We start from the raw sequence: 22,640 nt of genomic DNA, 5'->3' as shown, positions 1-22,640 counted from the left end.
CAGCTGATGACTTGTGAGCAACTCTACCATACCATAACAGCACCACAGCAAAAACTGCCTGATGTGATGCCTCTCAGATGAAGTAGATGAACATGGCAATACATGGTAAGGGGCGCTTTACCTTGACCTGGCCTGCAGAGATAACGCGTCTAAATTTACAACTTAGTTTGTGGAAATTATTTTTGACACAGTTACAGTTTATAGTAGCACACTCATTTTATAAACCATAGCATTTGCAACTTTGTTTATAGTTCCACCTGTATATGAATCATTGTTTATTACTAACCTAACATGCAGGCATACTCTACCTTTGCTGTTCTGGCAGACTGCAAAGTCATCCTCAATAGAATGAAAGATGCAGTAGACACACAGCTACGAGAATAACCGTTGTGATGCTAGATAATATAAGCTTCCTCAAGCGAACTGTGAACTATGTATTATTCTATTTTGTGGTTCGAATCCACAGGGCCTCAGTCCATTCCTTCCCGCACATCATAGCTAACAACACACTTCTGCGGTTCTGTGAAACTGTAGATCAGAATCCCACCTTGCTGCCGTCCCGACCGAAGATTGCGTAGCTCAGCTCAGCGTCAGCATCCAGCTCGGCGTCCTGCAGAGAACCCTCCATGCACACCTCCTGAACCCCCTTTTCACATGAACCCTTCCCTCTTCGCACAATCTTACGCACAATCTTTCGTATACACACACAACCAAACACAAAAGGGCAGGAGAGAGTGGTGGTTTATAGAGTGGGCAGTGAAAAGACGGAGTTGGTGAAAATCTGCTGAAAGAAACTTTTAAAAAATGACAATTTTGAATTTATTTATTTTCCAGACTCAAAAAATAAATTCACAGTATAAGATTGTATGTGGTGAACACTGACAATAATGATTATTATTTTAATAATCATTACATGAAGCGATGTTATTGTGTCACAAACACCAAAATGGAAAAATATTTACTGCAGGTAGAAAATACAGCATGAAGTCTGTTGAAATTACTCACCTTCTTTGTGATGATGTTTCCATGTTCATCTATGAACTGTTCCTCGCTTACTTGTTCACCTGGAAGATCTTCAGCTTCATCACCCTGTGGAAAATATGTGAAACTTAGATAATCTTTTTTAAAATACCTTTCGGTTCACTTCACAGTACTGGACTTAGGCAAGGGAAAGGAAGTTACAGTTGTTCTTCATATACTCCCAGAGAGACATGAAGAACAGATGGTTGGAGTGTTCACAGCTTTGTTTTCTAAAGTATGTCTGTTCAACTGCTGGAATCTATGGAGCTCACCAAAGCTTGTAGTTGATTGAATTAACAGTTCACGAAGTTCATAATAATGCTGTTATGGAATCAAATACATGGTTGTATTATTTCACTAAATAATATTATCCTCATGCTACCAGTAAGCACTTTCATCATGCTATGTCAACCATATTTCTGTAGATTTCTTTGTACCTTGAGGATAACTCTGCGGCGAACCACTTTAGTGGTGACGTTTTCCTCCTCATCAGCCACTCTCTCCACCTCACCAAGTTCCCGGTCCAGCTGCTTGTGAATATAAGTGAGCACAGACTGCACTGAGCCACTGGCTATATGAAGGACATTCTGGCAGCTGATCACCAGAAAGGCCAGCAGCACAAAGCTAAAGAGGAGCTCAGTTACAAGGGCCCACATTGCCCCAGTTGGATTCCAAGCAAATCAATACAGCCTGAAGAAAACAGTGCAAGACTCCGGGTACACGTCTTTCGACCCTTCAAAGAACCTGCTCCTCTCTTAGCTTAAGAACAGACCAACAGCTGCAGTCCCAGGCTCTTTTTACTTCAGTCAGTCAAAAACTTCAAATGTTTTAGTTTATATTCATACTCTGTTTGCTGGGGCCATGGGCCCTTTCCCCAGAGCTGTTTCCTCTCCTTACCGCTAGTTAGTCAGGAGTATCCAGTCAATGACAAATCCAGGCAAAAGCAACCTTGAGTGGCTTCTATTCCCCCCTCTCTCTCTCTCTCTCTCCCTCTCTCTCTCTGCCCATGTGACACAGAGGCTTTAAATACCCCTGGCTTACTACTATACTTCTGCTTGAATCTCCTAACTTCCTAATCTGCTGCCTGTAAATAATTTACATTACCCATAGTCAGCCAAACTTAGGAGGCACTGTATATTTTTTAAAACCTGTTTAATACGCATGTTTTTTATTTCAACTCTGCAGCCTGCACTGCATCAAAAGTAAAGACAAAGTTAGCCCTTTAATTGATCCTATGGGACAGTAGAAAGTTGGTAACAACGGCCCAAAACAAAGCTTCTAATTTTAACCTAACATAGTTCTACAGTATACAGTATCTGTGTTGTCCCAGAACGATAACATGTATTAGAGACTAGGGTGGACTCATGTAACACGAGAAGGTGAGCTATATTTGGCTGGACATGTTGTTGTGCCCATCTTGGGCCTGAGTCTGTGCATGCATGTGTCACATTCTGAGTAATAATGTTGAGTCGGCTTGACTCAAGTGCAAGTTCTTTAGATGAGTTTTTGTAAAACACTGTATGCTATGCTCCAATGTAAGTCTTTGAGCTCTATATAAAAAGGAACATATAAGCATAGGTATATTGATGTAAACAGGAAGCTGACTTTCTTGACTGCAGTCTGTTGCTAAAGGAGCTGAGTTTGTATATGTTGTGCAACATGGGACATTTTTTGTTATAAAAACAGTACAAATATTTTTTTTACTCTGCATGACATTGCATTTACCTGGTCCTTGAGACGCATGGCGTCCCAGGGCCGCAGCTCTGGTACTCTGTATGGAAATCCCAAACCCTTCTCAAACGGCTGGGTACCTCTGAAGTGCCCTTGTAAAATCTCAGAGTGCCCCATGTCTCTCACAGGCTGAAGCAAGGCCTCAGGTGTCATACAAGTTTGGTCCACATCTACAGCGTTGCACATTGATGACATCATGGAGTCCATGACCTGCTTGGGTTTAGGCTGGCTGCTTACCCAGGCTTGAGTAGGGTCACTAACAGGGACCCATTGTGGACCTGTTTGTTCCTGAAGGTAGGAAAGGAAAGAGCCTCCACCACTGCCATTTCCACCATTACTTGTCCTGAAATTAAAGAATGACCAGTAAGGAGTTGACAGTTTTGCAAGAACTGAAAGACCACTGTGGACACAGTGGTGAACAATCTTCACAGAATTGTCCTGACAGCTTTAGTTTATCTGTTAGATTTGATAGCATAAGATAAAGCTTTGTAGTAGAATATAAGTACAGATTTATTGTTTTACTTTTTGAGTTGTGACTGTTTTAAGTCACCTGTGGTGTAGCTCACCTGTCTCCATTTTGATCTGGAACACAACTCAGACCAGGCGACTCACTCAGCCGAGCATAAACCCTTTGCTCTCCTGTAACAAGAGAATGCCCTTTGTCTGAGCCTTTGCCTCCTTCTCTTCTTCCTCCACCTCCGGTTCCTTCACCACCAGTCGTGCTGGTGACTGCCGATACCTCTGAGCTTGCCTCTGGCCCCTGACAATTGTTCAGCCCATTGAGATTCATCCCAGCGATGGTGCCCCCATGCGAGGCTGGTGTAGCAGTACTGAGTGAGTCAACCCCCATCTCTGAAGCTCTATGAAACCACCCAGCACCCTACCCCCTCCACTGGCTGCACTGGTCTGACTGGCCGGCACACCCAGACTTCCATACGGCAGCCCAGGCAGACATTCAGAATCATCCACATTGCTGCACTCCAGAGAGGAATCCTCCACAGGCACCAGGGAGGGACTATTGCCAGAGGGCCACACCTGAACGTCAGACATCTCCATGAGGGTGTCTTCCTCTGTGGTGGCAATAGGGGCACAGTCCAAACTGGAGACTTCCTGCCAGTATGGCTCAGTGCCCAGTGGAGAGGGCAGGCTGTACTGCATGGAGGCCGGTGACAGAAGCTCTTCCTGCGCAAGCCCATAACCTGGAGCGAGACAGAGAGAGGCACACTGACACCTGCCCCCCACCTCGCTCCCCACCTCACCCCCACAGCACCTGGACCCTGGGAGGGGGAGGTACCCCTGCCCAAAGCTGGGCATCTTAGGGGGTGAGAAGAAGAGGCTAAAGGGACAAATGGGAGAAGAATGGGAAGGGAGAGAGGTGAGGGCCAAGACAATATGAGCTGGAATAAAGGTGCAAGGAGCTTAAGACAAAAGAGCAAGGGCAGCTTTTAGAAGAGGGAGTATCAAGCTTGTTCAGTCAGGGCTGACAGTAAGCGCAGCAGCGGCAGCAGCAGCCCCAGACATAGTCAGATGTACTGAGAGACTGAGACCGAGGATCGAACCTAGCAATGACTGATGCTGCTCTGCTGGCTGCTACCTGCAGGGAGATGGACAGGAATTACTGCCTCTGCCCCCAACCTGGAGCTGGGACAAACATCTGTCCACAAACACATGCCTTTCAACACTCACATCTTCTCACGCCCTCATACATCCACTCACAGTCACACACATACTAAATATGCATGTATTCAAACCCTCTCAAAATCAGACAGGTTAATGTTGTTGTCAGGCTGGGTAGCATGCATGCAGGCAATATCATCCTTCCTTCACGTTGTTCTCACACACATCCATGCATCACAACTGCTTAATCTGCCTTTTGACACAATATAGACATTTAATTAATTAATTAGGGATAAACAGCTACACTTACATGGTAGTTATTTAGGTGTACATAACCCAGTTCTCATGAATGCCAAACACATAGGCAGCAACCATAAAAGATTACCATTGAATGTCAACTTTAGTTTACTTTAGCCTGACAAAAATATACTGTTTAGTGTTTGTTTGCTTGTACATTTTTGCAATTTCATTTTATAGAAATTCCATAGCCAAAGTCGCTACTGTTAAATATGTGTACACATTCAACTGCCAACTGAGTGTCATAACATAGATTTTCATTATGTTTTTCTTGTTTTCAAAGCCACATTTTTGCTGCCTTAATATGCTGTGGACTCAGGTCACGGCTACATCACTTTCAAAAGCATCCTCCCATAACAGTATGTTGTTTTAGCAATGGCTGAACTTGCATAATTAATATAATGGTAAAAAGAAAGGAGTTGTGTTTCAGAAATAAATTCTGTCCTGCTTAAATACATATATAGTGGAGAAGAATTTTGTGAAGCTACTGTACATGTACACTTTTTGTGTTATGGATGTGCAAAGCTGTGCAGTGTGCAACTTGATTCTTGTTTGGCATCACTGCTGTACTGCTGAGAGTGCAGGAGAAACCGTATTTGTCGGGAACATAAAGCGCACCGAATTATAAATCGCGATATCAATGAACGGATCTATTTTCATACATAAGGCGCACCAGATTATGAGGCGCATTAAGCAAAACAAAACAGTCAGATAAGTCAAACTTTATTCGACTCAATCACAATAACTCTCAACATTGTTCAGTTGTAACAATAATACACTCACTTTTCACTACATTCCTCTTCCACAAATCCATCAAATTCTTCATCTTCAGTGTCTGAGTTTAACAGTTGGACGATTTCGGCATCCAGCATTCCCGGATCCCTCTCGTCATTATCCAAGTCAGTCTCGTTGCTCGGACGATATTTAAGACTGATACCTTAGCCCAGGTATCAACGATCCATTAGCAGATAGTGGCGTAACTCGCCCGGTGTTGCCTCCCTGTCTTAGTGAATGTGTGTTCGCCTTCTGTCATCCGATGCTTCCAAGCAGCTTGCAATTTTACTTTGAACGCCCTGTTAACATCAATATTTAGCGGTTGGAATTCTTTGGTTAATCCGCCCGGAATGATGGCAAGCCCCGAATTAGTTTACTTCACTTGGGTTTGGACAATATCGGTGAGATGGGCGCGCATGGAGTTGCAGATCAATAGGGACGAAGATTTGTGGAAAAGGGTATTGACCTAAGTTGGACACAGGAGGGCACTGTTGTTGTTGTTTGCCCCTCCAGAGTCAGGCGGTTGTCACTATTTTAGTTCTGGATGGTCACCGTATTGTTGTTTTGATGCTGTTCCGCGTGGAAGTGCAGATGTTGTTTTGCTGACAGAGTGTGTGTTTTTCCTGCATCGATGAACAAGCAACATGAGCCCGCCTTCCAGCAGGCCCACCACCCGCAGGAAGGCCCACGAGGGGTCGGTGCATTGCAAATTTGGTGGTGGTCGTGGGCGGGGACATCTAGTCTGGCTATGGAACTTACTGGGGGGGGCTGAACTTGTGAGGTTGAGCGATACCGCCTAGATATAGTTGGGCTTGCCTGAGAAAGGCTGTACTCTTTTTTACTCTGGAGTTGCTTGTGGTGAGAGGTGGCGTGCTAATGTAGGCTTGCGTATAGCCCCCCAGCAAGCCAGCTGTGTGTTGGATTTCTCCCCACTGAGCGAGAGGGTCGCTTTCCTGCGCCTTCGGGTCGGGGATAGGTCTCTCACTGTTGTTTCAGCCTATGGGCCGAATGGTAGTGCAGAGTACCCGGCCTTCTTGCAGGCACTGGAAGGGGTATTGGAAACTGCTCCTCCCGAGAATTCCATCTTCCTGTTGGGGGACTTCAACGCTCATGTGGGCAACGACAGTGTCACCTGGAGGGGCGTGATCGGGAGGAACGGCCTCTCAGATCTGAACCCGAGTGGTGTTTTGTTACTGGACTTCTGTGCTAGCTACAGTCTCTTCATTATGAACACCATGTTCCAACACAAGGGTGTCCATCAGTGCACGTGGCACAAGGACACCCAAGGCCGGAGGTCAGTGATCGACTTTGTCATCTGACCTCCGGCCATACATCTTGGGCACTCGGGTAAAGAGAGGGGCTGAGCTGTCAACTGATTACCACCTGGTGGTGAGTTGGGTCTGCTTACAGGGGGTGAAGCTGGACAGACCTGGCAGACCCAGATGTATCTTGAGAGTCTGTTGGGAGCGTCTTGCGGAATCCCCTGTAAGAGAGGCCTTCAACTCCCACCTTTGGAAGAGCTTCAACCAGGTCCCGAGGGAGATTGGAGACATCGAGTCCGAATGGACCATGTTCTCCTCTTCTATCGTTGCCGTGGCCGTACGAAGCTGTAGCTGTAAGGTCTCCGGTGCCTGTGGTGGCGGCAATCCCAGAACCCAGTGGTGGACACCGGAGGTAAGAGAGGCCATCAAGCAAAAGAAGGAGTCCTACCAAGCGTGGTTGGTTCGGGGGACTCCTGAGACAGCTGACAGGTACAGCCAGGCCAAGCTGACTGCAGCTCGGGTGGTCGCAGAAGCAAAAATCCGGGTCTGGGAAAAGTTCGGGGAGGCCATGGAGGAAGACTGTCGGTCGGCCTCGAAGAAATTCTGGCAAACTGTCCAGCACCTTAGGAAGGGAAAGCAGTTTCCCCTCAACACTGTTTACCAGGGCAGTGGGGCGCTGATGTCCTCGACTGGGGATGTTGTCAGGTGGTGGAAGGAATACTTCGAGGAGCTCCTAAATCCTACTGACACGCCTTCCACAGAGGAAGCAGAGGCTGAGGACCTGGTGGCTGACCCACCCATCTCCTGCTCTGAAGTCACCGAGGTGGTCAAGAAGCTAGTCGGTGGCAGAGCGCCGGGGGTGGATGAGATCCGCCCTGAGTACCTCAAGTCTCTGGATGTCAAAGGGCTGTCTTGGCTGACACTTCTCTGCAACATTGCGTGGCAGTCGGGGACAGTGCCTCTGGACTGGCAGACTGGGGTAGTGGTCCCTCTTTTTAAAAAGGGGTACCGGAGGTTGTGTAACAACTACAGAGGAATAACACTACTCAGTCTGCCGGGGAAAGTCTATTCCAGGGTACTAGAGAGGAGAATTCAACCAATAGTTAAACCTCAGATCCTAGAGGAACAATGTGGTTTTTGTCCTGGCCGTGGAACACTGGACCAGCTCTATATCCTCCACAGAGTGCTCAAAGGTTCATGGGAGTTTGCCCAACCAGTCCACATGTGCTTTGTGGACTTGGAGAAGGTTTTCGAGTGTGTCCCCCGTGGTATCCTGTGGGGGGTGCTTCGGGGGGGACCGGTTCTGTTCATGATCTTTATGGACAGAACTTCTAGGCGCAGTCAAGGACCGGGTGGGGTCCAGTTCAGGAGCCATCGGATTTTATCTCTGCTTTTTGCAGATGATGTGGTCTTACTGGTGGAGTGTGAAGCCGCCGGGATGAGAATCAGCACCTCTAAGTCCGAGGCCATGGTCTTCGACCGGAAAATGGTGTCTTGCACCCTCCAAGTTGGGGGAGAGATCCTGCCGCAGGTGGAGGAGTTTAAGTATCTTGGGGTCGTGTTTACGAGCAAGGGGAGGATGAAACGTGAGATTGACGGACTGTATCGGTCCGTTGTGGTGAAGAAGGAGCTGAGCCCAAAGGCAAAGCTCTCGATTTACCGAGCAATCTACATTCCTACTCTCACTTACAGTCCTGAACTCTGGATCATGACCGAAACAATTAGATCCCGGATACAAGTGACTTAAATGAGCTTCCTTCGCAGGGTGGCGGGGCGCTCCCTTAGAGATAGGGTGAGGAGCTCTGACACCCGAGACGAGCCCAGAGTAGAGTCACTGCTCCTCCCTCGGGAGGTGCTTGGATCGTGCCCCGTGTGGTTTGGCTTTGTAAAATTGGTTCGAGGTCAGTAAGCACAACCAGAATTAATACATAAGGCGCACTGGGTTATAAGGCGCACTGTTGATTTTTGAGGAAATAACAGGGTTTTAAGTGCGCTTTATAGTCAGAAAAATATGGTATTTGTGACACTAAGTCCCATCAACCTCCTGTCCTACTTACTCACCCTGGGGCATAGTTCATAGGTTTGTAGAAGCTGGTGGAAATATTATTATTGTTTGTAAGGTCCATGTTTAAAGGTCAACAAAGCGAAATTTGCTTTGAAAATACTGTAAAATTACATGACTAATTTAAGTCATATACACAAGACATTAAGTATATCCCTATTTTGGTTAAGAAATATTTTTTGTCAGATTGCATTTCCGCTTATTTTAGGGCCACAATTGAGAAAGCCATTGACCTCACCCTAAATAATGCATTGAAAATGTCTTACTGAAATCTATCTTAGTGAATTTGTATCCTTCATTTCATTGTCCCTACCTGGAACAATAGAGTGGTGTAATGGTAGAAACAGTGGGAGAAGAAATCAGAGGGAACTGAGAATTAAAGAGGAAAGAAATCCACAGAAGACCAAGTAAAAGGGATAAAAAAGAGACTGTGAGTGACCGACTCCTCCACTGAAAGAAAGAAATTAAGTTGTGTTTTTGGAGTAAAATACTGTCCATTTGAGGATGTTTTATCCACCAAATGCTGATACACTGGTCACACATGTATATGGATAACATGAGCACAACCAAAATTAAAAATGCACACACAGACAAAATCCACAAGTACTAAATAAAAATGTTCACATTTAACAATAAGCACATGTATATCAACAGTACGAAACGGATCACTTTTAACACTCACATGTTGAGTGTTGATACAAAATAACTGCAACACATTCATGAACGGAACAATGTAGGTTCACAAAAAAGGTCTGTGGCCTCTTTCAAACCTGTCATTAAAACAGCTTAGAGGAATAGCAGAGACAGTAGGTTATAATCAGAATGCATGCCATGTGAAATTCGACTGTTGATCAGGTTGATTTGGTGTGTGTTCTTTTAGGTGTCATTTTTAACAAGCTAGTGTTACTCATCAACCAAGTGTCTCTGTGCAAACAGGAGATTAATGGGTAATAAAAACAGCCTACATGCATGCTCATACAGTCAGGCAGAGGGCATGAAAGAATGGGGGAAAAAAAGAGGCAGCACAGAATTAGAAAAGAGGAATAGACAGAGAGAAGAGGAATATAAAATAGTGATGAACGTAGAAACAGTGAGAGGTAGTGAGGGCCACCTGCCCCCTCCCAGTGGGTGCTGAGTAAACAGTCTGTGTGAGCTGTGTCGTTCACAGAGTGGACACTTAAAAAGGTGGGGGTTTCAAAAATTCACAAATAAAGATGATGCGTGACTAGTTGATTAAAAAAACAGATAAAGATGTGGGTCAGAGGTCAACATGAGGTTGGCATGAGATCAAAGGTTGGAGAGGAGTGAGAAGGAGGAAGAGTAGGAAGAGGCTGCAGATAACATATCCAGAGAAACACAGAGAGGACATTCAATGCACAAACGTTAGCGCTACAGAGACTCAAACTACTCCACATGCAGTCACAGGCAAAAAGCATGTTATATTCATTTTCCATAGTTCATGTTTTAGTTTATAACCTATGACTTACTGTGACCTTACTTTTGAATAACTAAATTAACTATTTAAAAGATAATTGAGGCAATAGGTAAATTTTTAAAGACACTACTTTGACAAATAGAAGGCACAACAATATAGGAAAAATGGTCAGGTGGAAATATTGTTGTTTCTGACCAGCGCTGTAAAATAATTGCACTAATGAACAGATTTAACCTGAAATATAACTCAAACATCAATGATTAGCTCAGCTTAGCATACTAGAGAAAGCCATTAGCCATTGTCACTGTAGCTTGTCAATTCCAGTATTATGTGCTGGACTATCTACGATATATTGGCAGGTAAAAATACATTTCTGACAAAAACTTGATGTAGAGCTAGCTAGCAGGACTTTTGTAAACAAGGGCAAGCTAACCAGCTATTAACCAGGTAGTAGCCTCATATATAAATGCAAAGGATTGTGTGTTTTTGTAGCTCATAGAACTATTGATAATGGTCAACATGTAACAGGCCTGCAAATGGGAATAAAATTTGGGTCTGTGTTCACTGAATGCACTGTGCCATGTGTCAATGACGTCCCAATCTTATTAGATCAAGTATCTTAACTACAACTATTATTTTAATATGAGTGAGCAATGGATAAATAGTTAACAGTATTTAAACAAAACAGACCCATTTATCAGATCAGTTTTAAGTCCTTTGTACATAAAATGTTTTTTTATCTGACTTTGTTTTTATTTCTGCCTTTTATTTCCACCTTCTTTAGATATTGGTTACAGTACAATTGTTTGGCACTAGCCATCTATTGTATAGAGCTACATTTAAGGAGTCTGTCAATGTTAAAGTAGGCTGTTTTTGCACCACTTGGTAAATGCATCATTGACTTTTCGTGCAGCACTGTGTTTTACTGTAAAAGCCAAAGCACAAAAAGCCTTTGGGAGGCAGGTTGAAAAATAGACAAACAGCACAGATATATGGGTATCAGATTCAGTGTGGCTGTGATCTGAATGTTTCCCTTTCATCCTTTGACCGTAGTCCTACCTTTATGCATTACATATCTTACAATTGCTTCAATTGTCACAGACTCTACCTGCTCCATGACTCACTGACGTGGGACTCAGAGCTGTCCGGAGGTGAAAATGAAGTCAATAAGATGTAGATTATGCATGTGAAAAAGACACCATGGGGAAAGGATTAAAAGACTGAAGACTGACAACTGGTAAGACATCTCATTTTCTTAGTTTCATATTATGTTTCATTTCGTATGATGTTTTTTTGTTTTTTATTAGTCAATGGAAATGTTGCTAAGAGAGTAATGCTTTATTTGTCATTACATGCCTGTCTTTGACCTACCATATCAGTGTTATGAAATGTGAAATGTATTTGCAAGAGCTAGTCAGAGGATACTGTACAATAGGAGTGTCCTGAGTCCTTTTGCATTTTTCTTGTGGTAAACTCCTGCTAAAATTCAAAGTTGTGGCATCTTTCCAACACAACAGACTCACAGAGAAGAAATTAAAAAAATAAAAAAGATTGGGGAATGAGAGAAAATTAGAAACAAACTTTACCTTTTGGAGATTTGAAGGAAATATGATGTAGATATACTGGGAATGTGGCTTTGGTAAATAGGAAAAGGGGACATAGGGAAAAGGCTGCATTGTGGGACTTAAGGTTGGTAATCTTACCATTGGTCAATCTTACCATTGGTCATACCAGGGGAAAGATGCTTTCTGTCGTTGTGCCGGCGCCTGCTGAAATCACGGGAGCCTTGTCTCGTAGGCTGCGGTGGCTGTCCCTCCAACATACTGACAATGTCCATACGGTCAATGCTCTTCAGAGCCGTGTACAAGCTCTCCACTGCAGCAGGCAACGTATGATTGGGATAAGGAAACCAAAGGTGAAGATGGGTGGGGAAGGAAACAGGAAGTGGTAGTTTTACCTTTGACTGCATAACAGGAAAGGAAACATTTAAAAATAGGGAATGAGAAAAAAAAGAATAGTCTTGCTACTTAAGCTATGTACTACTTACTCTTTGCTCTTTTGCCCTCTCGGGTCACCCACAAATTAAGAAGCACTGAACTCTGCTCCAGCAGGGAGTTTGGATTCTCCACACGGATTTTATTGATGTCATCCACACTGAGCTGCAACTCTCGTGCCAACTCTAGAAATGTGAGCAAGCTGGTTTTACTGAAAGCTCAACTCATTTACACTATATGTCATGCTACAAAACAGTCACTGTCATCAATGACTTTTCTGACTGGAAAAGAAAACTACCATATTTTAAGGATTTTCATACATAAGGCGCACCGGATTATAAGGCTCATTAAGAGAAACAATTAAGCGGAACAAGTAAGCATTCCCGTATCCCTCTCGTCATTATCCGAGTCAGTCTTGTTGCTGTTAAGATAAGATAAGTTTAATTAAGCTGTTCAGTGATGATTCCGGCCTTCGTGAAAGCTCGAACGACATTTGAGACTGATACCTTAGCCCAGGCATCCACGATCCATTAGCAGATAGTGGTGTAACTCGCCCAGCATTGCCTCCCTGTCTTGGTGAATGTGTATTCGCCTTCTGTCATCCAATGCTGCCCACGCAGCTCGCAATTTAACTTTGAATGCCCTGTTAACACCAATATTTAGCAGTTGAAATTATTTGGTTAATCCACCCGGAGTCGCAGATCAATAGGGACGGAGATTTGTGGAAAAGGGTAGTGACCTAAGTTGGACACAGGAGGGCACTATTGTTGTTGTTCACCCCTCCAGAGTCAGGCGGTGACAACCGCTCCAGAGGGGTATTTGTTCTGGATGGTCACCGTATGTTGTTTTGACGCTGTTCCGTGCGGAAGTGCGGATGTTGTTTTGCAGAGAGAGTGTGTTTTTTGCCTTCATCGATAAAAAAGGAGAAATAAAAAGAGTTTTTGACCACGGAAAAATCGACAGCGATGCGTCTGAGTCGTCCTTCTGCATTGCACCATACATTGACAATTTCAAAACACAACACAGTCTCCGGGTGTTGAGAGGCACGACACGATGTTGCACGGATTTGAGTTACACAACCATACTGTAACAATTGTTGTTGAGCATCTTCTAACTGTGATAACAGAGTTAAATGTCATTGTTGGCTCCCAGTGTGCTTCAGTTGTGTGCCATCATGTGTGATGCGCTGTGTGGTTTGGCTTTATATCGCTTATATAAATCGCTTCGTGGTCAGTAAGCAAAACCAGAATTAATACATAAGGCACACACTGTCAATTTTTGAGGAAATTAAAGGATTTAAATTAAAAATATGGTAATTGGTTTGAATGCCTGGGCGCCATGTTGTTTGGCCAACAATGAAGTAGACAAGCTTGTTAGACACAAGGTAAACATGAAAGACAGAACCATTGACACACACACATGCACACACAAACCCTAACTGGCTTTTGTTTTTTAGCACTTCACATAGACATGAATCTCTCCTGAACCATAGCATTTTTACAAAACTTGCCTGTGCCAATACACCTATACCAGGCACATAAGCACACAGAAAGTGTACTTAAGAGTGTTGTAAATTACCAGCCCAGCTCAGCCCCAACTGTTCTGCAATCACAGCCATTTTTAGCTCAGTCCTCTCCATCGTGCTCATTGATGCTGTAAAAACCACAATGACAGCAAAACTTCAACATCTGTGTTTTAAAAAATTGAGATCACTGCTGCAATAAAAATAACATTGTGCGCAAGTTATAGACTTGTACCCATTGCAGGCCCATTTAGAGCACTGTATCTTTCTCTCAAAGCCAGCGGAGTGAGAGTCCTCCTGCGATCTTCGCTGCCCATTATCTGCCAGTGACAAACAAACACCACTGATGTCTTACACCCCTCAGGAGATAAAACTGAATACTGTAAATGTGGTTATTTTCTTGTTTAAAGGTGAGTTTTTTTCCAGAGCCTTACCCTTATACATGGTGGCATAGTAATGTTGAGGTTGCACAGCACATGTTGACTGTCCTCATATTTGGTGGTCTTACGTAGGAAAGACAAAAAGCCAGTGGGCGCTTTACTGCTGTCTCTGACCTTCATTTTGGAGACAGAAGAAGAGCAGTGGTGTTGCCCATCAGTTGGATATTAGAAGTATGTAGTTAATAGTGAATATTAAAGTTAAATTTAAGACTGGCCAAATGTAAACACCTTAACAGAGACGGGAAGACGGTTGTCTCTAAAAGCCTGGACGCTGAAGCAGTGAGGCTGCTGCGTGGCTTTCCTCATTGGAACAAGGTTTCCAGAACATTCCAGGTGAAGTGACATTCCCTCCATGACCTATGGTATTGGACAAAATATGATAATGGTTGCACCAGTGACCAGTATGTGTGGTCCATTTGTATATTTGTTGACGCAGACAGAAAATTATTATGTCTTATACTACCTTTTTGTGTTTGCTTTTTCTCCAAACCTTCCTGTCTGTGTTGTCCCTCTAATGACCTCATTCCTGACCCTGTCCATTCTTGTCACTCCTAAAGAGAATCTTAGCATCTTTAACTCTGCCACCTCCAGCTCCTCCTCCTGTCTTCTGCCTATTGCTACTGTCTCTAAACCATACATCATGGCTGGTCTCACCACTGTCCTGTAAACCTTTCCCTTCACCTTAGCTGACACTCTTCTGCCACCGATCACTCCTGACACTTTTCTCCAGCTGTTCCATCCTGCCTGTACTCTATTCTTCACCTCTCTTCCACAGTCTCCGCTGCTCTGAACAGTTGATCCTAAGTACCTAAACTCCTGCACCTTCACCACCTCTGCTCCTTGTAGCCTCACTATTTCACTGTTCTGCCTTTCGTTTACACACATGTACTCTGTCTTGCTGCGACTGACCTTCATTCCTCTTCTTTCTAGTGCAAACCTCCACCTCTCTAGGTTCTCTTCTAGCTGCTGCCTACTCTCACTACAGATCACAATGTCATCTGCAAACATCATAGTCCATGGGGACTCCTGTCTGACCTCATCTGTCAATCTGTCCATCACCACAGCAAACAAGAAGGGGCTCAGGGCCGATCCTTGATGTAGTCCCACCTCCACTTTGAAGTCTTCTGTCCTCCCAACAGCGCACCTCACTACTGTTGTACTATTCTCATACATGTCCTGCACCAAACTAACATACTTCTCTGCCACTCCTGACTTCCTCATACAAAACCACAATTCCTCCCTTGGCACTTTGTCATATGCCTTTTCTAGATCTACAAATACACAATGCAGCTCCTTCTGACCTTCCCTGTACTTCTCCATCAACATCCTCAAGGCAAATATTGCATCTGTGGTACTCTTCCTAGGCATGAAACCATACTGTTGTTCACAAATCTCCACTTCCTGCCTCAACCTAGCTTCAACTACTCGTTCCCAAATCTTCATTGTATGGCTCATCAACTTTATCCCTCTGTAGTTGTTACAACTCTGTGCATCACCCTTCTTATGAATTGGCACCAGAACACTTTTTCTCCACTCATCAGGCATCTTGCCAGTCTCTAAAATTCTGTTAAACAAACCAGTCAGGAAATTTACTGCCACTTCTCCTAAACACTTCCATACTTCCACTGGTATGTCATCAGGACCAACTGACTTTCCACTCTTCATCCTCTTCAGGGCTTTTCTAACTTCATCCTTTCTAACCTGATCTACCTTCTTCCTACTAGTCTCTGGCTCCTCGTTTCTACTTTCCCTTTCATTTTCCTCATTTAACAACTCCTCAAAGTATTCCTTCCATCTTCTCAGCACACTTTCCTCACTTGTGATCACATTCCCCTCTCTGTCCTTAATCAACCTCACCTGCTGCACATCCTTCCCAGCTTGATTTCTCTGTCTCGCCAATCTATACAACTCCTTTTCTCCTTCCTTTGTTTCCAAACTCTCATACAACTCCTCATATGCCTTTTGTTTGGCCTTGGCCACTTCCCTCTTCACCTCCCTTGTCCTCTCTTTGTACTCCAGTCTGTTCTCTTCTGTTCTGTCACTGTCCCATCTCTTCTTCGCTAATCTCTTTCTCTGCACACTCTCCTGGATCTCCTCATTCCACCACCAGGTCTCTTTGTCCTCCTTTCTCTGCCCAGAGGACATACCTAGCACCTTCCTACCTGTCTCCCTCATCACTGCAGCTGTAGTCTCCCAATCATCTGGGAATATCTCAACACTACCCAGAACTGCCCTTACTTCCTTCCTGAAGTCTTCACAACATGTCTCTTTCCTTAGTTTCCACCACTTGATCTTCTGCTCTGTCTTCACTCTCTTCCTTTTTGTCACCTCCATCGTCATTTTACACACTACCATCCGATGTTGTTTGGCTACACTCTCACCTGCCACCACCTTACAGTCTCTAATCTCCCTCAGATTACATCTTCTACATAGAATATAATCTATCTGTGTGGACCTGCCTCCACTCTTGTAAGTCACCCTATGTTCCTCTTTCTTTTGGAAATATGTGTTTACCACAGCCATTTCCATTCTCTTTGCAAAATCTACCACTGCCTGTCCTTCTACGTTTCTCTCCCTAACACCAAACCTGCCTATCACTTCCTCATCTCCTCTGTTCCCTTCCCCTACATGACCATTTAGGTCTGCTCCAATCACCACTCTCTCTCTCCTGGGGATACTCTCTACCATCCAATCTAGCTCCTTCCAGAACTTCTCCTTTTCTTCCAACTCACAGCCCACCTGTGGGGCATAACCACTAACAACATTAATCATCTCTCCTTCTACTTCTACCTTCACACACATCAACCTGTCTGACTCTCTTTTCACCTCTACCACATTTCTTACATATTCTTCCTTTAGGATCACCCCTACTCCATTTCTCTTCCCATCTGAACCATGATAAAACAGTTTGTAGCCTCCTCCAATGTTTCTAGCCTTACTGCCCTTCCACCTGGTCTCCTGCACACACAAAATATCTACTCTTCTTCTCTCCATCACATCAGCTATTTCTCTACTTTTCCCTGTCATTGTACCTACATTCAAAGTTCCAAACTTCAGACTAACACTTCTATTCTTCATCTTTTCTCTTTTTCTCCTAACCAAACGCCCTCCTCTTCTTCTCTGTCTCTGACTCTGTCTCTGACCAACAGTAGTCCAATTTCCATCAGTGCCCTGTTGGTCAACGGCACTGTTGGCGGTCGTTGTTAACCCGGGCCTCGACCGATCCGGTATGGAAATCGTTTTATTGATCTGCATATTTGATTTAGCTAAACGTTTTACGCCGGATGCCCTTCCTGACGCAACCCTCACCATTTATCCGGGCTTGGGACCGGCACTATAAACATGGCTTCGTGTATCCTAGTGGCTGGCGGGTATATACAGTAAATAAGATTGGTGTATCAAAATATGGCATGACAAAAGCCTGGTCGATTAGAAAGTAGGAAGTTTACAACAGTAAACTCATATTAGGTTCAAAAGGGTTTGAACTCTCGATGTTTACAATCATATAACAAACATAAAGTAGCTTTTCACAAGAACGTGTTGAACTGACCTCTATGTCTCTGCTGCGTGCCACCTCTGTGAAGTTCTCATGTTGCTCCAGGGTTTTGTCCATCTTATCATCGGTCATGCAGTAACATCGCAAGCGTCCTTCATGGATCTCATTCATCTTGGCAAACACCACAAACTTAGCCATGTATGGCACAACTGACAGCTCTCTGTAGAGCAGGTTGGCAAAAGAGACGGCCTCGGCAGTCCGAGGACAGTCTGCAAGCCAGAACCTGAGAGAAAATAATGAAACATAGTCATACTTATGTATATTGCTATTTAGTCACAACAACATTTTGCCATATTTAGCCTAGATCATATGTACAGGCACCTTCCAGTGGACTCACCACCCGCAGGAAGGTTTAGGGGGGTTGGTACGGTGCAATGTGATTTGGGTGGCAACTGCTGCCCCCGCGACCCGGTAACGGATAAGCGGATGAAAATGGATGGATGGATGGATGTACAGGCAATACAGTGTGTTAATACTTGGAATGTTTTTTTATTGGCAGAGATTGTTGGGTTGCAACACACAAAACAGTTTTTTATTTTTTTGCCATATAATGTAGTAAGTAATTAAGTGTTACTGTGACTTATTAGAGGTATACAGCTGCTCCGTGTCCAGCCAGCACAACACTGCCATGGTATGATCTGCTGTGATTACCCAGCATACCCATACCCTTAAGATGTCTCCACCATGAGGTGTTTAGTTTAATAACATTCGACAGTCAGCATTAACAAAAGCCTCCTATGTCATTTTTTCTTTAAGAAACAGTTTCAACTGAGGTGCTGGACTTTGATGATACAGAAACAGATGTTATACCAATCACATGGTCCATCGTAATAAAGCTACATGTACAGCAAACCCTGCAGGGAAGAAAGGGGAACCTCTGTGTTGTGTTTTTACAAACTGTGGCTTCCTATCCAACAGCTATCATGAGCCTATTTTCTTTTAAGTTTTTGTTATACACTGTATGTGCTTTGAACTGGACTTACCGTGCTGATACATTAGTTGTGAAACTTGCACAGTCATTAGCATATATTAGCTTGGTTGTACCAGTGATGTCCTCCCACTGGGCTAGAGCCGTGCCACCTAGGAATAAGACAAGATAACAAAAGTCTAATAGTTCACCTAGCTTCAACAAACGTGAGACATTTTATGTACATACAGTATATCACAGTCTTTACCATTAAAAGAAGCTGGTTTCCATTCAAGATACACAAACACCTACCCACTCACCAACAAAACTTCAGCATGCCGTACCTATGACAGAGCAGAGCAAACGCAGGCTAGTGGTATCACCCTCCCCAGAATCTCGGGGGCTCTCCCTCCATGATGGAGGTAGTGGTATGCGTAGACCAATAGGTCTGTGAAATTTGCGTCGCCGAGGCTCCACTGTGACCACCGGACTGAAGTTGGCCTGGTTACCCAACAGCTTTACAACCAGTTCATCTGGAACTGGTTGAGCCTAAAGTTGAAAGAAAATAATAGGCGAGTGGAATAGGAAATAAAACCAAGGCATTGGAGTTATTTTTTTTCAATTAAAAAAAATAAATCATAAAATCAATGTGAGATAATAGATGGAAAATGGATGAGAAAAGATATTAAAAGAGATACCAAATGAAGTCAAATGTGAAGAGCAAAGCATAGGGTGAATAGTTTTAAACACACATTTAGAAGGACATTGGCAATACAAACCGGTTGTTGAATTTTTTTATTGTAATATATAACAATATTTGTTTTCCTACAGTCATGGATACCACGCTGGATGAATATCAAGCAAGAAGGCACTGTGTTTCTAAGGCAAGTGTTTACATGAGAACTAGAGGCTTTAAAAAATACACAGTTATAGATAAGTGGCATTAGTTCATAACATTTATATTAAATAATCACAACATTTTAAAAATACATTAAAACTACATTTAATATTTTAGTGAAGAGGTAACAGCAGGTGTAGTATCTTGTGGTGTTCTTATTTGCAAGAATTATTCTATTGCCTTAAACCACAGTAGAAGCTAAAATGCCATCATACTGTCATATTGATAATAACACATAAAAATGAATAATTATGGGGATAGACTTGGGTATGGCCACTAACATGTATTTTAATATGATAATTAAAGCTCTGTGAGGATTAGTACATATATACTTGTCAAAATGAGAAAAAAGAACTGAATCCAGTCAAATTAAATGACATTATTGAAATGTGCAAAAATGTTGTCAATAATAGGAAATACTTGACACTTGACGCAAATTAGTATACCAGGTTAATGTTTTTAATGTAAAGAATTAGCTTGTGTTGCTATTTTATTGTTAAAGGGTCAAGAGAGTTACAGGTAAAGGATAAAGTACTGGTGGCTGTTGTGTAAAACAAAAGCTTATCTGAATATATTATTTTGAAAAGCGGCCTTTTCTTGTGTTGGTCTTGTCTTTGGTGTGATTGTTCATGGAAATTCAAACTTGATTTTACGTTCATCTTGAGGAAGGGCAGAGGACCAACAAAAATGCCTAACTGATTCTCTGAATTGTTTAGTAATGGAAACATTGGAAATTGATGACTGAAGTCAATATTTAAGTCTTTCAGCTAATTTTGATAACCAAAATCTGTGACTGGTGAATCTGCTCACTGAGAAATATTTATTTATAAATATAAATTTATAGTATATGCCATTGACTCCCAAACTATAATGCCACGATTTTTGGGATGTTCAAATTTCCCTTCATTGGTCTAAAAAGGATTATTTATTTAATATTTATTTATGTACGTTTGTTAGGTGGCAGAGATTGCTATAAAAACTGAAAAAGAGAATCTGAACTGTTTAAGAAGATCACGGTGTGGATCTTTCTTTAACACCTGCGAATACATCAGGGTGGTATTTGATAAATCAGGCCCACATTTTACACTAAGCAAGTTAAATTTTCTAATGTGAAATATTTGCTGTGGCTCAAAAGGTAAGAAGAAATACTTGTATGTGCATTTGCTTGTCCAAATTCAATTTTTGTCTTGATACAAACTTCCTGAATTATGAAGTAATAATGTGACATACAGTAGCAGACACTTCCCACCACTATAATTGTATCTACCTGAACATCTTTGCAAGTGTAATTGATTCAACAAGAACAGCAACTCAATTAATTACATTTTTTTTACCCTCTTGTTGACTAGTTTTATTTGATGGGCACCTTTGATACAATACACAATGTTGGTAACCACTGCTCTATTGCAACTTTTTTGTAGTGGAGTGTAGTAAGGCTTTACTTTGGCCTTAAGTCCCTTAACCCTTGTAGTGTCTTTGTGTGTTTGTGTGTGTGTGTGTGTGTGTGTGTGTGGTGTGTGTGTTTGTGTGTGTGTGTGTGTGTGTGTGTGTGTGTGTGTGTGTGTGTGTGTGTGTGTGTGTGTGTGTGTGCGCACACGCGCGCGCGTGTGCATGTTCCTGTACTGCATGACTTGTGCCAACTTTTCCTCATATTCATTAATACTCATATTCTGGGACAAGATGAAAATCATTGCGAGGACAAATAATGTGTACAAAACAATTTTGATTTTGATTGTATTTGTTTTTAAAAAAGTGTTCCTTCTTGTCTGAAAAATTAGTGTATTAAGCAACAGTTATTAAGTCAAATACAGCATTTTCTAGCATTGCCATGCAGAATATATCTCTTCACGTTATATTTGACTTGTATATCCCAAAACTCTGTGTGAACAAGCCAAACACAAGATTTTAAAAGCGACATAAATACATTAGTCAGGCAGGCATCAGTGTTATATGAAATAAATAACATATCAACCTAAATGGGTGATCCCTTTTGTATACAGTTGCAAGTGCATGCACCACTGGAAACAGAGAAACAGGTCCTGAAAAAATATGAATGATAAACAATTGAACAAAACACAACAAAATATGAGATAAAAGGTGGATATGATCCAATTATTCCAAAATAAATCCAACATGCTTAATATCAGGCAACAAAGGCATAATGATTCTGGCTCTCTTCCTCCTTTTCCACATCGTTCCAGCTCACCTGCAGCCCCAGGCGCACTCGTTTGGTGACTGCTGTCTCTGGAAATGTGGCCTGGACCATGGGCACTAGTTTACTTCTCAGTGAGCCTCCCTCTGAACCAATCAGATCACTCTCTTGCTGAACACGTGACACAACAGCAAAGTAGAGTGGGAAGTCAGTCGAGATAATGCGGCAAATTCGCTTTTTTCCGAGTTCTTCTTGAGTTTCTAAGTCTGTGTAGAGAAAGTTAAGTTGTTTAGTTCATTAATTTATTTGGTTTGGAAAATATAATACGATGAAAAGCTATATTTACCAAAATATATTAAAATGTTTACCTTCATCCATCCCATTAAGGATGGTTTCTAGCACCTCATCACCATAACGATTGCGATGTTCTTTCCAGACAGAGCCATTCTCACTCTTCAGCACCACAAGCTCCCGGTCTCCTCGACCCAGGGCAGCAAAGTGGGGGATCTCCACTACCACTGGTCTGGACAGCGCAATTATTATAATTATTATAATGCACAGAATTGTACAAGATCTCAGTTAATCAGTGCTCCCTGATAACTGTATACTACCAATTCATACCTTCTTTTGAATCTACACAGTCATTTATTAAGCATTAAATATTTAATCAAAATTAATTGACCTTCCCTATTTCAGAGAAATTTGTAGTCATCTATGTGGACATTTAAGAGAAAACTTCAAGTTCTTCAATGAGCATTTTACTTTCAAGTCCTAGACAAGCTGTGACCCTGTCAAAAACAAGTCAATTACATGAGTTTGACAACAGTAGAAATTGACATTTTCGGTTTAAAAATGCACCGTAAAAATGTTTTAGCTGCGAGCTTCCTTACCCCAGAAACTGCATGCCAGCTGGCCCCAGGGAGATGATCCTGCTGGCCAGCCCCTCTCCCCCCACCCGAGGGGGGGGGCTCGG

At 42.8% G+C, this 22,640-nt stretch overlaps 1 protein-coding gene across 1 annotated transcript; it reads right to left on the bottom strand.

The window, feature by feature from the left end:
* Window positions 1-3,537: 3,537 nt before the first annotated feature.
* On the bottom strand, window positions 3,538-22,634 carry LOC112486338 (ankyrin-1-like). The gene is made up of 14 exons (XM_025052713.1): window positions 22,558-22,634; window positions 22,036-22,190; window positions 21,722-21,933; window positions 18,962-19,166; window positions 18,694-18,790; window positions 17,705-17,933; window positions 14,383-14,511; window positions 14,149-14,268; window positions 13,950-14,034; window positions 13,771-13,845; window positions 12,246-12,377; window positions 12,156-12,161; window positions 11,918-12,073; window positions 3,538-3,950 (listed from the first exon to the last, which is right to left on the bottom strand). Exons 1-14 carry the CDS (start codon window positions 22,569-22,571, stop codon window positions 3,538-3,540), a joined length of 2,028 nt encoding a protein of 675 aa, XP_024908481.1. The 5' UTR covers window positions 22,572-22,634.
* Window positions 22,635-22,640: the final 6 nt, after the last annotated feature.

This window comes from Cynoglossus semilaevis, chromosome W (genome assembly GCF_000523025.1).
Source record: "Cynoglossus semilaevis isolate Cse_v1.0 chromosome W, Cse_v1.0, whole genome shotgun sequence".
Taxonomy (NCBI): Eukaryota; Metazoa; Chordata; class Actinopteri; order Pleuronectiformes; family Cynoglossidae; genus Cynoglossus; species Cynoglossus semilaevis.
Note: the sequence above shows the minus strand (reverse complement) of the source record. Positions and strands in the feature narration are given on the sequence as shown.

Excerpts from the sequence above, each read along its gene's own strand:
- LOC112486338 (XM_025052713.1), bottom strand. Across the intron at positions 17,934-18,693 it reads ACAACTAATGTATCAGCACG|GTTCTGGCTTGCAGACTGTC; the intron begins GTAAGTCCAGTT and ends ATTTTCTCTCAG. Across the intron at positions 12,378-13,770 it reads GTTGGGGCTGAGCTGGGCTG|AGTTGGCACGAGAGTTGCAG; the intron begins GTAATTTACAAC and ends TCACATTTCTAG.